Raw genomic sequence first — 14,311 nt, 5'->3', positions numbered from 1 at the left:
AAGATTGCATTTTGCATTAATAAAATCATAATAAATGTTGCATTTGAGTGTAGAAAGGGTTACATTATTGTAACTAAAATTGTAATAAATGTTGCATCTAATTACTTGCAGAAAAGGGCCATTTGAAAATAAGAAAGTTACATTTACATGCAACTCCTTCAAGAAAGGTTGCATTTTTTAAAAAAAAATAGTAGTTTTAGGTCTAATGCAGTTTCGCCTAATGCAACCTTTGGTTAAATGTTGCTTTAGTCATAATGTACCTTTTCAAAGCTTAATGGAACTTTTTTTTTATCATTTTTTATAGTTACTATTTATTTACTAATCATTTAAGTTTGTTTCAACATTTTTTTTTGTTTTTTGTAAAAGAGCCATATACACAAACCAATGTCTTGTATCGGAAAAGAGAGTAGAGGCAAAGAAGACAAACACAACTTTGAAGAGCATATTGTGGAATTCGTGAGAAAATTTTGTAGCCATACTGGCAATCCATCAAATGACTCTTAACATTTAGACAAAAATGTTAAGAGTAATGTTGCATTGAGTAATTTTTATGGTTTTACATGTTGAAGTAGGGAAATATGAAGATTTATGGTTATGCTTGTAAACAAGACTGTGTATTGATTTTTTTTTTTTTTAAATTTCTTCACTTGTTTGCATTTGAGCATAAAAATGTGAGTTTTTGTGTTTTGTCCTATGCTATTTAATACTTCATTTTTCAAATAAATTAGCCACGAAAAAACTGTCACTAAATTTTGATATAGACAGCTTTAGAGAAAACTCATGTCGAAAATCAGACATGTGTCACAACATCTCAAACTTAAATTCCGTTAGCACTCTATTGGAAATTTTCCAATAGAATTTTGTCGGAAACTTGTCATTAATTCCATCGGAAATGAATTCCTACACCCGATAAAGGTGTTGGATGATAGTGAAAAAATTAGAAACAAAAATCACTAAGAAATAATTGTATAAATAGGAGTTACATATTATATTGCTAAATTGAAATAACTATCACCAATGAAAATAACAGAGTTACTTAGTATACCGGATTAATGAAGCAAACTAAAATAAATGAGAGATAAATTGGTAATTGAAATAAATAGAGTGAAGTCAAATAAATTATAGTCGTGGGCCTCAATTTTAGTGAGACTATAGCCTCATTACTTTTCTTTATATTAACAGGAATTTTAAAAGGTTGAGAGGGGCTTGGCATCACAGGAAAAAAATAAATAAATAAAAATGTGAGCATCAAATAAATTTTAACTTCAAAAAAAATTCGTGCCCATTAATGTTTAGAAGTACAATAAAAATTCAAAATTACATAGATAGATAGGACATAACGACCACCACATGCGATATCATGATATCGTTATCGTTTTTTACTAATATAGTTATATTCACCATTACTCCATATTCCATTCTATATATCGATTAGGCACTATAACCAACAGTCGCAGGATTCCACTTCCCCAAGCTATAAGACCCACATCTTCCCTTTAAAGCTTCATCCATAGCATCCATCGTAACACCATTGTTGCACATGTTAGCAAATGTTCTTGTATGTTTCACGCCATATTGAGTTAGCGATCCACAGTATGTCTCAAATGTTCGAATCTGAATTAATCAACCAAACGTTCAAAAAGTTAACAACCATCATATAGAACAAAGAAAAATGGATTTAAAATGAACCAAAAATATCGAGTTTTTATGTTCACCATGGATTTAAGACAATCCCAATCGTCCACTAGGACTGATCCTGGAGCTCTCTCCTTTAGGTATTCTTGATCTAGTAACTCTCCTTTGATCGATTCAATAGTGCTGTCCAAATGTGCCCTATGCGTCGTTATTTCCTTGATTTCCTTGAGTAGTTCAATCTTCTGTTGTGGTTCTAGTATTGAACTCTCGTACTGTAGAATGTGAAATTATGTCAATTTGTTACTAGGAACGTCTTTAATTAAAAGTGTCACGAAGTCTGATATTCAAACTTGGGACAACTTGTTTTAGAGTGCTTAAAACCCTAGCAATCACATAGTTATGTGCACTTACCATTTTCCACATTGAATAAACGTCTGCAACTCTTTGCTCAACCACGCCCATGAAGCCTATTGATTGGAATGTATTCGAGGTGGAGTTCAAAGTCACAGAACCTTGATAAACCGAAACAGTCTCATTGCTTATGAGTTGTGTACCATATTGCATCACATGAGATCCCACGGTGTTGTTATTTGAAGTCCTTGCCTTTACCTACAAACATTTATGCAATTTTCCATAGCAAATAAGTCGTATAAAGACTTCTACCTTCCTTGACACACTTAAAAGACTTTTGAATTGAATGAAGAAAAAAACCCTAATACCAACCTTCAAGTATTGTTCTTCTAACGTTTCAGTATTCAAATCTGCCACGTCACTAAGAAAACACGATACCCAAAAGCATATATAGTTAGTAAACATATATATGGAACGACATATCAAATCAATGTGATGGTGATACTGTTGCAAAAAGTGTTGCTAAAGGTAAACGGATTAAAAAAGTACCTGTCTTCCATCCATGAGATACTGTATAAGTCACCTAAGCAAGTGTTATACTCCGGAGGCGGGGGAGTTGCCGAGCCAGGGCAATATGTACCCCAACTACTTTCATTTGCATTCGATGCTGTTGTAACATAGATATTCAAATCTTCTGGCAACAGGCCTTCAAAAACACTTCCACTTTCACATGCTTCCACGTATAACACCTATATATTTCAACACACAAACGATTAAATTCCTTCTGACTGTTTAATATCATTTATAATCGTTAGAAAAAAATGAACAATGTTACCATCTCATCGTATGTACCACTCGCATGCTTTGTTTTCAAAACCTCAATGAAATCATTAGCGTAAATATATGGCAAGTTCGGCATACCTATGTACATAAACCAAAAGAGTTGTGTTAATAACACTACTATTAATAATTCAATGTTCAAGAACATTTATATAAGCAAATTGTGGAAACGCTTACAGAGGAGTCCAGGGCCACCATGATCGGTGAAATATACAAAGATCTTATCTCCGGGTTTACTTGCTACAACTTTCCCGCTTCCACCTGTTAATCCCGAGGAATTGGCCAAAAGCACAGCATAGAAATTGGCTGCTGTCACGTAATCTCCGGTGTAATCCTAGAATGAACATAAAACTTTGATAAATCAAGTGATGACTTATGACTAACATCTTTTGCAACGCTTTTTATTGAGCTAGTTACAATACCTTTGGCACACCAGCATAAACATCTGAGCCGTTGGGACTATTAATTATGACACCAGGCCTTGGATTCATCGTGTTATTCGCAATGTCATCATACATGAACACGATAATATTCTCGTCTTTCAAACCACCCCTTTTCAGTATTTGATATGCATGACAAACATCCGCCTAAAGTCAATGAAAATTTTAATGTTATTAGTCAACTTTATTACAAGAAAATGACCTAGTAAACAAAAAGCTAAGTAAACTAATGACGCACCTGATGGCGATAGTTGGAGTACCCATTTGAACCGGCAACAAGAACTGCCCATTTCGTGCTATTGGCTACTTGTGCATCCTTAGTCGAAGCAAAGAGACTAAGACGAGAAGCTTCGGAGAATTTTACCGAAAGCAGAGTTAGTAGTACCAATGCAAAGTGGAAGGCAGCCATATTGAGAAGGTGGATTGAGTTTGTTTGAACGATTTCGCCTATATATATACTCGAAAAATGTTTTGGGAAACTTTGCATATACTCGAAATGTTTTGGGAAACTTTGCATATGTTATTCACTGAACAAGAAATTACAGTTGTCGCCAACTTTTTTTTGTTTTTCTTAGAGGCGAATGACGAGACAATAAGGCAACAAGAAATATCGTATGGAAACAAGAATGATTGATAGATGTTCGTTTTGTACGATGATATTAAAACTTGACAATCTCGAAACAGGTTTATATAAATAAAATATATGTTTCCGTCTTAGAAATAAACGAAAATTTTCTATATTCTTCTGTCTATCAATGAAATTAATTTATAAGATTTAGGAAAATCACCATGATATATTTGTGCATTGAGTAATAATAGTAATACATAAATAGAAATGATCAAGTCCTAAAATACATGGAATAGAAATTATCAAGTCCTAAAATACATAGATACAACAATAATTTAAAATTGAATAAGATTCTTTGCCATCTTATGTCTAATATGCCTACTGGATTTTCTAATATGTATCTAACGATACATATAAAAAAAATAATTACATGTCTAATATCCCTACTGGAATTTCTAATATGTATCCTAATGATACATATATAAAAAAATATTAGTTATGACAAATATTATAATAATTAAATTTAAAATACATTAATTATAAAGAATATTGTCATAATTAAATATGAAATGTATTAATAATCTTCATAATAAATACATTTAATATTTCATTATGGTAATATTTTTCATAATTGCACATATTAGAAAATCCTATCTCTAATACATGACGCGGACGTGGTGGCGACACAACATGTTGCTTAGCACGGAATTCCTTAAATACATGATGCGGACGACTCTTGGTGAAAATGTATACGAGCTGCAAAGAGGTTGGCACAAAACGTATATACAACTGACCAACAGCAACCAACTCTCAAACAAAATGGTAATCTAGGTCAATACACTTAGCGTGTTTGTGCGATATTGGATTTTGAGAGAGAGAGAGACAAAGAGAACTATTGTTGTCACAAAGTAAAGTTGGGTGATCCGAAGGTAGATAATGCAATTCGCGGAGTAACTGAGTTATCCAAATGATTTCAACAATAATGTTAGCCATGGTGCGATATTCAGATTCACAATTAGATCGGGAGACGGTGGTTGCTTCTTGGCACTCCACAAAACTAGATTGTCGCCCAGAAACATAGAGTAGCCATAAGTAGAAAGACGTACGATGATGATTGTGGATAATTGAAATGATGGCCATAGGTTAGAGTGCCTTTGATATACCGTAAGATTCGTTTTACAACTTGATATAATGATCAATTTTAAGAGCATGAAGAAATTGACTGGTTTGTTTTACATCATCTGACAAATCTGGATAATGTAGTACACCTACAAGGGATCGGTGCATGTTTGCATAAGAATAAGGAGAGTCATGTGGAAGAAGATACCTAATAGTTGATAGAAAAGTAGGCAATGGTTTGACATCAAGCAAGTCGGCATAGGTAAGTATGTCTAGGGGTGGCAAATCAAGCCATCTTGTCGTGTTTTTGTCTGACACGACACGACACAACAAGGTTTTATGTAACATGAACACGACATGACACAAATTCGTTTTTTTTTGAATAACACGAAAACGAACTAATTAAAACATGACAAACACGACACGAGATGACAAAGATAATATAAAATAAAAGTTAGTTGGTTTAATTAATACTTAATCATATATAATACGACAAAAAAATACTAAATCATGTCAATTTCAAGTCGAATTTGTAACACGAACACGACACGACACGACATCGTGTTTTTTACACTTGACACGAAAACGAAACAAACACGAATTCAAATTTCAGTTTCGTCTCAATTTCGCTTTGTGTCGTGCATTTTTGTCATATCATATCATCAATTTCTACCCCTAAGTATGGCATGAGCATACTTAGCATGAGTGAGAAACAAATCATTGCCATCTTCCATATAAGAAACTTAAAGACCCAAGAAGTAGTTCATCCGACCTAGTTCTTTTATTGCAAATTCCGCATGGACCATGGAAATAAATTTACAAATATCTGCCAGATTTTCAGGCAATTCCAAGTGATATGCTTGCTCACTAATTCTCTAGACGATTTTGAAAAGACCAACAAATCTAGGACTCAATTTTCCTTTCTTCCCAAATCGCATAATGCCTTTCCATGGGGATACATTTAGCATTACAAAATCACCCAACTAGAATTCTACAGGTCGTCTCCTCCTTTCTGCATAGGACTTTTATCGATCCTGGGCCACTTTCATTCTTTATCGTATAATTTGAATCTTATCAATGGTGTCTTGAATCATTTCAGGACCACCAAAGATTTTCTGTCTTACATCACGTCAACATAATGGAGTACGACATTTACGCCCATATAGTGCTTCATATACATTCAGTATATTTTCTATTGTTTAGATTGTTCTCTCCTTCTGACCATCTGTTTGGGGATAGTAAGATGTGCTGAGAGTGACACGAGATCTTAATTAACATTGCATACTTACCCAAGAATGAGAAGTGAAGCTACTATCACGATCGGAAATAATCTTTAGTGGCACACCATGTCTCGCAACAGTTTCATCCAAGTATACTAGTGTGTATATTTCCATTGGAGATGTTTGACGCATGACAAGAAAATATGCAATCTTAGTTAGTCGGTCGACAATTACCCAAATGTTATCATTCTGTCTAGCAGTCTTTGGCAATTGGAGCAGCGCTAGACATAAAGTCAGTTCAGAATTCTATTTGCCTATCCGGAGGAAGTCCAGGCAAATCATCGGGGAAAACATCAGGATATTCATTAACAATGGGAACATCATTTTCCGTTTTCTTCCCCTCTTTTGAGATATCAACTGTATAGGCTAGATAAGTAGAATACCCATTTAATTAAGTTTACGAGTTTTTAGGAAAGACGTTATTTTTAAGATTTTAAGTCTTTGTTTACCGAAGACATAAAATAGAATCCTTCCCTTCGATAGTCAAACACAACGAACCATACTCTTATTTCTATTAGTCAAACACTATCATAGAAGAAACCTTCCTTCACGTTCTAATGTGATATAATATCTTCATAACTAGTAGCATTTCTAGCTAATGGTTGATTGATCCTTTAATGAAGGTTGTTGTACTTTTATCGACTGCCTCGACCATCTCCTTCTTCAATCTTCCGACTGAAGTTTCGTCGCTACACAAGACATGGTTCTCTGAACCAATTAATTCACTTCGTAGATCTATATTAGTCAGACTCGATTCTTTACGACCACTAAGGTCTGAACGAAAATCATTTTCTTATTCATCACTGAAATGAAGGTAATGACATACTCGAACAAAAACGAAATCAATTACTAGCTTCTTGGTAACCTTGTGACTTTCCCTGATCCAAGTGTGAGTCGTGCGCTTCCAGTAGTATAGGCCTCTACTACTATTCACACCTACTCATACTCGTCCCAAGTATTGTCACGCAGTTTTCCAAGTCACCATTCAAAAAATTTCACAAAGCAACTTTTCACACTTGAGTGTGCTCAAACAAGTACATACAACAATTTCTCATAGGCTCAACTTGGGATTTCACGTTTCTATTAAACATATCTTGGATTTCTTAAATTCTCCTTCTAGAATCCTTTTTATGCATAAGTTCGATCTATAATATCCTAATACTTTTCCTCGGTTGATAGGAATTTTACTTCCAAATTCTTCATATAAATTCTTTCTCGGGTAGTGTCTACTCTACAAGACACACTATACCAAAATTTACTCTAGTAGTGTGGAGACAAACGGTCTCCAACTATCTGCATCATCTTTTAACTCATGCAAGTCACCATGCACATTTATTCATTTCATTATCCTTTCATGACATCGTCATTCCTTTATATGGGAAAATTTTCTTCTCATGGGTGTATCTTTTAAGTCTACTTCATAGGAATCTATCCTAGGAAGTCTGCATTTTAACTGCATCTCAGCATATTCTACAAGCTTCGACTTGGTTCTCTGTCATTCCTAACAACAATATCTCTTCTCATCACTACTAGAAAAAAGGCCTTTTACGACGCGCAAATTACGACACTCATTAATTTATGTTACGCAAACGAGAGTGACATTAAAAGAGTGTCATCTCTTCAGAAAATTTAAGGATTTAGGTCACGCATTATTGCGTGCCTTTAAATTAGTGTCAAAAGAAAAAAAATTAAAAACACGGAGGGCGCTGTACCTTAAATGCGCGCCCTCTATATGTGTCGCTTTATAATTTTAATGAACGCGCGTTCCTTAGTTACAAGCGGGAAAAGAAAAGCCAAAAAATTAGAAAAGCCCGCTACCCTCCCTACCCTAAGCATTATCACGCATCTTTCATTCTCCTCACACTGTTGTGCAACTTCTCAATCAAAGATCGAAGGTTACGATTTCATCTCCATCTCTCGACTTCATCATCTCAATCAAGAAAAAGGGCTTCTGATTTCCATTCATCTACTTCATCGTTGTTGTAATTTCACCTTCTTCATCTCTCTGCTGTTATTGAGAATACTCGCCAATAGTTTTCTTGCACTATTCCTTGACCTGCTTCCTTCTAGATACGCTTCTGATCGAGAGATTCAGGTTAGGGCTTTCAAGGCGCCGTGGAAACTGTAATGGTGTTCATTGTGGCGGAGGGATTAGGGTTTCTAGAGTGAGAGACGAAAGAGGAAATTGGGGTAAATGTCCGCAGAAGGAAGCATGTAATGTTGTTCTCTATTAACTGATGACTTAGGATTTCGTATTTATGGAATCCAAGTTCTTGATTCCTGAATTTGATTTCCCTTGACCCTCCTTACAGATCCGTAGAAAATTCAGAAGAGCCGCCACATATCTCAAGCACACGGTACCATCTCTCTCTCTCTCACGCACCTTCTATCTGATTTTATTTTTGCTCATCTATTCTGGATTGTATTGCTTTCGAAAATAGTGGTTACTTATTAAGGGGCATTTTGGTCAGCTTGTTAATTTTGATAGAATTCGGTATTACTGGGAAAAAAATGGGTGCGCCCCTGTTCCTTTTTATCGCAGTAGCCTCTTCTTTGATATTTTTTTCTTCTAATCTCCTTGGTTTGAGAAGCAGGGGCTGCTTGATCAAAAGTTTTTTTTTGTTATTGGTCCATGATTGACAAATTTATGGAAGGGTTTCTTGTTCTTCGCTGATTTTGATCCTAGTCAAGACTATTGGGTTCATTGTTATGTCATATACAAAGGGCAATACTGGAATCTTCTTGTTTGGTTTGCGGTTGATCAAAATATTTTTTTTTTCCTTTTGAAAATGTTGCTGCTGAGTTTGATTCTTGCCATGGCTGCTGGGTTAACTTTAATTTTGAAAGGGGCAATTTTGGAATTTTAAAAGGGTAAAATGGGATAAACCCCAAATCTCATAGAGTTGACATCATAGATGCAGTGGAACTAGCTGTTTCAACATCAGAAGCATTAACAATCCACACATGTATGTCTATTTTTAGTTTCATGGATCAGCTTCAAAATGTGGCCTTTAAATTTGCACGCTAAGTGTTTGTGAAAAGTCCTTATCAATGATTTGGCATTTAGAGGCACCTTTTGGGATTGAGAAAGATGGGCCTTCTTGAGTTGATCTATTATAATGTTAGAAAGGGTTAGAATTTAGAAGAATGAACTCAATTTATATGAATGTTTGATTTTATAAAAAAATATGAATGTTTTAGCTTTGTTGTTTCTCTCTCAATTTCAGATGATTCATTATGTAAAAAAAAAAAGATAGAAATTAAGTTTACAACAAAACTGTTCCTTTTTTTTTTTTGCTTTTATGTTTATCTGGTTTTACATAGAAGTTTTAATTATATCGTATAAACTTGCCATACGAATGGCTCCTAATATATTTCCTCTTGATATAACATAAGAATAAAATTAATTTTTTATATTATTTGATATGCTTATTTTGCTTACATAATTTTTTTATTTTTTATTTTTGGTATTGCAACGTGTTGGATATGCATTCCAGCAAATTTACTGGAGTGGGTTGGGCGCTTGGGCTGACGAAGTTCTTGGGAGGGAGGTCATGTTAAAATTATTTTCTAAAGAAAGAGATGAAAGATTGATACACCATCTCATGGCTTCAAAGGAGCTTCATCCATCCTTAATATCTGCCCAGAGTGAATATAAGGTGTAAGATGAGAGTTCTGATGAAGATTATCACAATCTTCATTGATGTTTTGTGAATACTTTCATTAATGGTTCTTATCTTGTGGTTTGTTAAGCAGATTATGAGTAATCGAACAGTTGTTGATAAATCTAATTACCTTTCATCTGTGCAGATTGATTCCTGTGAGGCAGAGTAACTTCTCATTAATTAAACGAGTTACTTTACTCAGCAAAGATGAGCGTAGTTGGATTTGATCTTGGGAATGAGAGTTGTGTTGTGGCAGTTGCCAGACAAAGGGGAATTGATGTTGTTCTTAATGATGAGTCAAAACGTGAGACTCCTGCTCTTGTGTGTTTTGGTGATAAACAGCGTTTTCTTGGAACAGCTGGTGCTGCAACCAGTATGATGAACCCAAAAAACACCATTTCCCAAATTAAGCGGTTAATAGGGCGTCCTTTTTCTGATCCTGAATTGCAACAAGATCTCAAGGCTTTGCCTTTTTCAGTTACTGAGGGACCCGATGGTTTCCCATTGATCAATGCAAGGTATCTTGGGGAAACAAAGTCATTCACCCCAACACAAGTTATGGGAATGGTTTTCTCAAACATGAAGACAATAGCTGAAAAGAATTTGAATGCAGCAGTTGTGGATTGCTGTATTGGGGTACCTATCTACTTCACTGATCTTCAAAGAAGAGCTGTAATGGATGCAGCTACTATTGCCGGTTTGCATCCTCTACGGTTGATGCATGAGACAACAGCCACTGCTTTAGCTTATGGAATATACAAAATTGACTTACCTGAAAATGAGCAGCTCAATGTAGCCTTCATTGACATTGGACATGCTAGCATGCAGGTATGCAGTGAAGCTCAATGCCCTTTAGTTCAATACATTACACGAGAGCTTTTAACATGCTTAATAATGGAACATGTAATGAGATTCGCAAGCCCCGAGTGAGTATTCAATTGCTTTTTTATTATTCGGGTAATTAATATCTCTACCTTTTTTTATTTAGTTCACTAATCTATACATATACATCTATATAAAAAAACCTTTTTTTCTATATTTTGAAGGTATGCACCTGTTCGTAGCGATTCGGTTGTTGGTGAGCTGAAGTTGTCAGAGCCAACTGATGTAATTCTCCTAGGTATTACTTTTGTATTTTTCAAGATTTATTTTATATACTTTTCTTAAAATGCAAATTTGTTAAATATTATGTTACATTTAAGAGATTACAAGAATTGAGATGCTTGCGGTTACTGGTAAGGATTTTAATCCTTCTACATTATAAAACTTACTTTGTTTCATATTTTCAAATATTAAATACTTATTTTATCATACCGTATTAAAAAGTAAAAAAGATAGGTACATTTGTTCAGAAGAGAACAAATCCTTTAAGCCATTACAATCATAATATTCTTGCCCATATAAGCTGTGATTTGATAACATTGGTAATTTCTTCAGATGTGAATTCATTGTAACAGATACAATTGGAAGATCGAGTGAAACTGCATATCTGAAACTGCCCTGTTTCCCCTGGTCTTGTCTTCTAGACTTGACCTTATTTCTCTTCTTATCTATCATTTTTGTTACTTTGTAATTTCAATTAATATATAAACAGGTTTCTTGGATTTTTTTTCAGGAATTCCTAAAATAGAGAAGCTAGAAATTGAAGGGAAAGCTTTCCATACAAACTTATATGCAGTTCGTTGTAATTATAGTGGAGGAAAAGAGGGTAAGAGTAAAATCATGTGGCTTAGATCAATGGTTGGAAGTCCAAATCTTATTTCCATTCCCGATATCTTTTTTCTTTTAAAATTTTTTACCACTTTATGAGAAACAAAGTGAAATGTGGGTCTATAAATTGTTTTTTTTATTGTAGGTGAAACAGAAAGGATCATCAAACATATGATCAACCTATTTGGGCTAGTATTATCTGTGGCTCCTTCTCCTGCTCCTGCTCTTCCCCCATCATTTTCTTCCATTATGCAAAGATTTAAATCTTACTAGCTTTTAATCTTTCCATCATGACAAGAATTTTGTATTCTTATCTTGCTGATAGGTCCAAAGAAACTTGAATGGGATTGAACCATTGTGCTTCCTGATTTGCTGCTATCAATGGATGTTGTGTGAATCCTCATTGAAGTCTTCATTTTGGTTTAAGAGAACAAGGTGGAGAGTCTAAAAAGAGACAAGTTAGCAACAGAGAATCTCCTCCAAGAAACAAGTTACAACAGAGAATCTTCTTCCCCTTTGTTCACACTTTACATAATCACTTTCAATAATATTATCTTCAGTCTTCCTATAGTTTCTTCATTATTAATTTTTCTGGAATCTTTTCTAGGTAGTCTTTGGTAATGGAACCGTGGACGTCGTGGTGGTGGTGGATATCGTGGTGGTGCCCCAGTCAACCAAATCCAAACCTTAATTTAGCTGCTGCTGGGCTTACCCCTGGGTAAATGAGAGTCAAAAAGACGTTTTTGCCCCTGTGTTGCTAGGTAACCTTTTCAACAACAACATTCTACTTAAGCAGGTGAGTAATCAAGATTAAGGGAGACTTTTTAATCATGTTTGGCATTCCTTTCCAGTAAGAAACAGAGTTGTATGATTATTTGTTAGTTTTATAGGAATGTATAACACATGTTAGCAATGTATTATTTTTGTTTAACATTTGAATGATTCTTTGTATGACATTATAATTTGTGCAATTTATTTTATTTTTTGAGTATGAAATTTTATTTTATATTATGCAATGGATTGTATTTTTTGTATATTGTATTTTATTTATATTATAAGAAATTAAATGCAAATTTAATTTAAAAATTAATAAATATATAATTTTTTTTTAAACATTTAAATTTACGATACGCAAAAATGTGTGTCATCTTCATTTATGACATGGCCTTTCTTGACAGGGGCTTTCTTGATACGCATTGCGTGTCATTAACACGCGCGTCGTAAGGTTACGACACACGAATGCGTGTCGTCTTCCTTTATGACAGGGCCTTCCTTGATACGCATTGCGTGTCGTAAATGCGCGTCGTAATTGCGCGTCGTAAATGAGCGTCGTAAATGCGCGTCATCTATAGACGACGCGCAAAAGCGCGTCGTCTCTCTTTATGACAGGGCCTTCCTTGACGCGCATTTGCGCGTCGTCTGAGCCTTTTACGACGCGCAATGAGCGTCGTAAAAGGCCTTTTTTCTAGTAGTGCATACAACAATATCTCTTCTCATACAACACTATGAGTGTATATCTTCTTCAACTATGTACTCTATCTTACTCTAACTAATAAGTCATCCAGCCTAACTAAATGACTCATTTCACTATCCTAATCAAGTATGTTAGATTCGGCTTAACACACTATGGAACTTTCATAAGGATGTGATAGAAGTCAGTTGTCACTTAGTATTATTAAATACTAAATATGAGCATCTTGTATAGGGTTACATATCAGCTCTTGCCATACCACTCGTACTGCATACTACATTATAATGTTTGGCAAGGTCTTGGCCTATTGAGTCTGAAAACTTTGTTACCCTTTCCTTTGATCTCCATTGAATTCTTCTTAATCTTGCACAATATTAGTCTCGATATCATAAAAGTATTTATCACCATCTTCAGTTCTTTTAACTTCGTAAGCAATCACTGCTTCAATCTGGTCAGCGATGGAACAACTTCATGGGTTACACCAAAACATTCATCTCGTCCAAATGTACTTCAAACACATAAAATTTCCTCTTACAAACCAAGGTCGACAACAGACCTTAAACTTCCTCAAGTAATAGCAATATAGGTAAGCTACCTAAAGCATGTTATATTATTAATCATTTAGCACATTTTAGAATATAAGGCATATCTCCTAAAATATTCTAGTGTTTGTGTCTATTTAATATTAATTTAGGTATTCAACCTAAAGTATACTAGACACACAATCGTACCATCGTCACTTAGCAATCCAAGTTTAAGTCTAGATATCCTCAAAAATTCTAACTCGTTTAAACTAATGCTTTGGAAATTTTAAAGTAACTTAGTACTTTAGAATATTAAGACTTATCATTACCCAATACCCCACTTAATTCTTTCCTATGGTTTGCATCCATACACTAACAATGAATTTGTTCATATATTTAACTTCCAAAGGTTTAAGTCTAAATACCAATCCATAGTATTTAGTTCACTTAAACTACTTCTCTGATAGCATAATTGAAATAATCACTACTTCTATAATACCTTTACTATATTATTCCAAACATGCTACATGCATATTCATAATATAATTTACAAAAGACTGGATACAAACCAACAATTAAGATTTTTACAGAGTTTTATATATTACATAACTTCCCAGGACTTTATACCCAAATTACAAAAGTGATAATATTAACTAATCTACATCTTCTGCCAGTACATGACTATACTAGATGCTTATCACCTGCAAT

At 34.4% G+C, this 14,311-nt stretch overlaps 2 protein-coding genes across 2 annotated transcripts; one reads left to right on the top strand and one right to left on the bottom strand.

The window, feature by feature from the left end:
• Window positions 1-1,311: 1,311 nt before the first annotated feature.
• On the bottom strand, window positions 1,312-3,675 carry LOC111903836 (vacuolar-processing enzyme). The gene is made up of 9 exons (XM_023899586.2): window positions 3,505-3,675; window positions 3,249-3,413; window positions 3,004-3,160; window positions 2,822-2,907; window positions 2,536-2,735; window positions 2,359-2,407; window positions 2,047-2,244; window positions 1,716-1,907; window positions 1,312-1,614 (listed from the first exon to the last, which is right to left on the bottom strand). The coding sequence occupies exons 1-9, from the start codon at window positions 3,673-3,675 to the stop codon at window positions 1,432-1,434; spliced, it is 1,401 nt and encodes a 466-aa protein (XP_023755354.1). The 3' UTR covers window positions 1,312-1,431.
• A 6,430-nt stretch (window positions 3,676-10,105) lies between these two features.
• On the top strand, window positions 10,106-11,881 carry LOC128126910 (heat shock 70 kDa protein 15-like). The gene is made up of 7 exons (XM_052765084.1): window positions 10,106-10,824; window positions 10,945-11,018; window positions 11,101-11,133; window positions 11,233-11,236; window positions 11,336-11,400; window positions 11,493-11,606; window positions 11,754-11,881. The coding sequence occupies exons 1-7, from the start codon at window positions 10,106-10,108 to the stop codon at window positions 11,879-11,881; spliced, it is 1,137 nt and encodes a 378-aa protein (XP_052621044.1).
• The last annotated feature ends 2,430 nt before the right edge of the window (window positions 11,882-14,311 follow it).

The sequence above is a fragment of the Lactuca sativa genome, chromosome 6 (genome assembly GCF_002870075.4).
Source record: "Lactuca sativa cultivar Salinas chromosome 6, Lsat_Salinas_v11, whole genome shotgun sequence".
Lineage (NCBI taxonomy): Eukaryota > Viridiplantae > Streptophyta > Magnoliopsida > Asterales > Asteraceae > Lactuca > Lactuca sativa.
The sequence above is the reverse complement of the archived record's forward strand: the minus strand, read 5'-3'. Positions and strand labels throughout refer to the sequence as shown.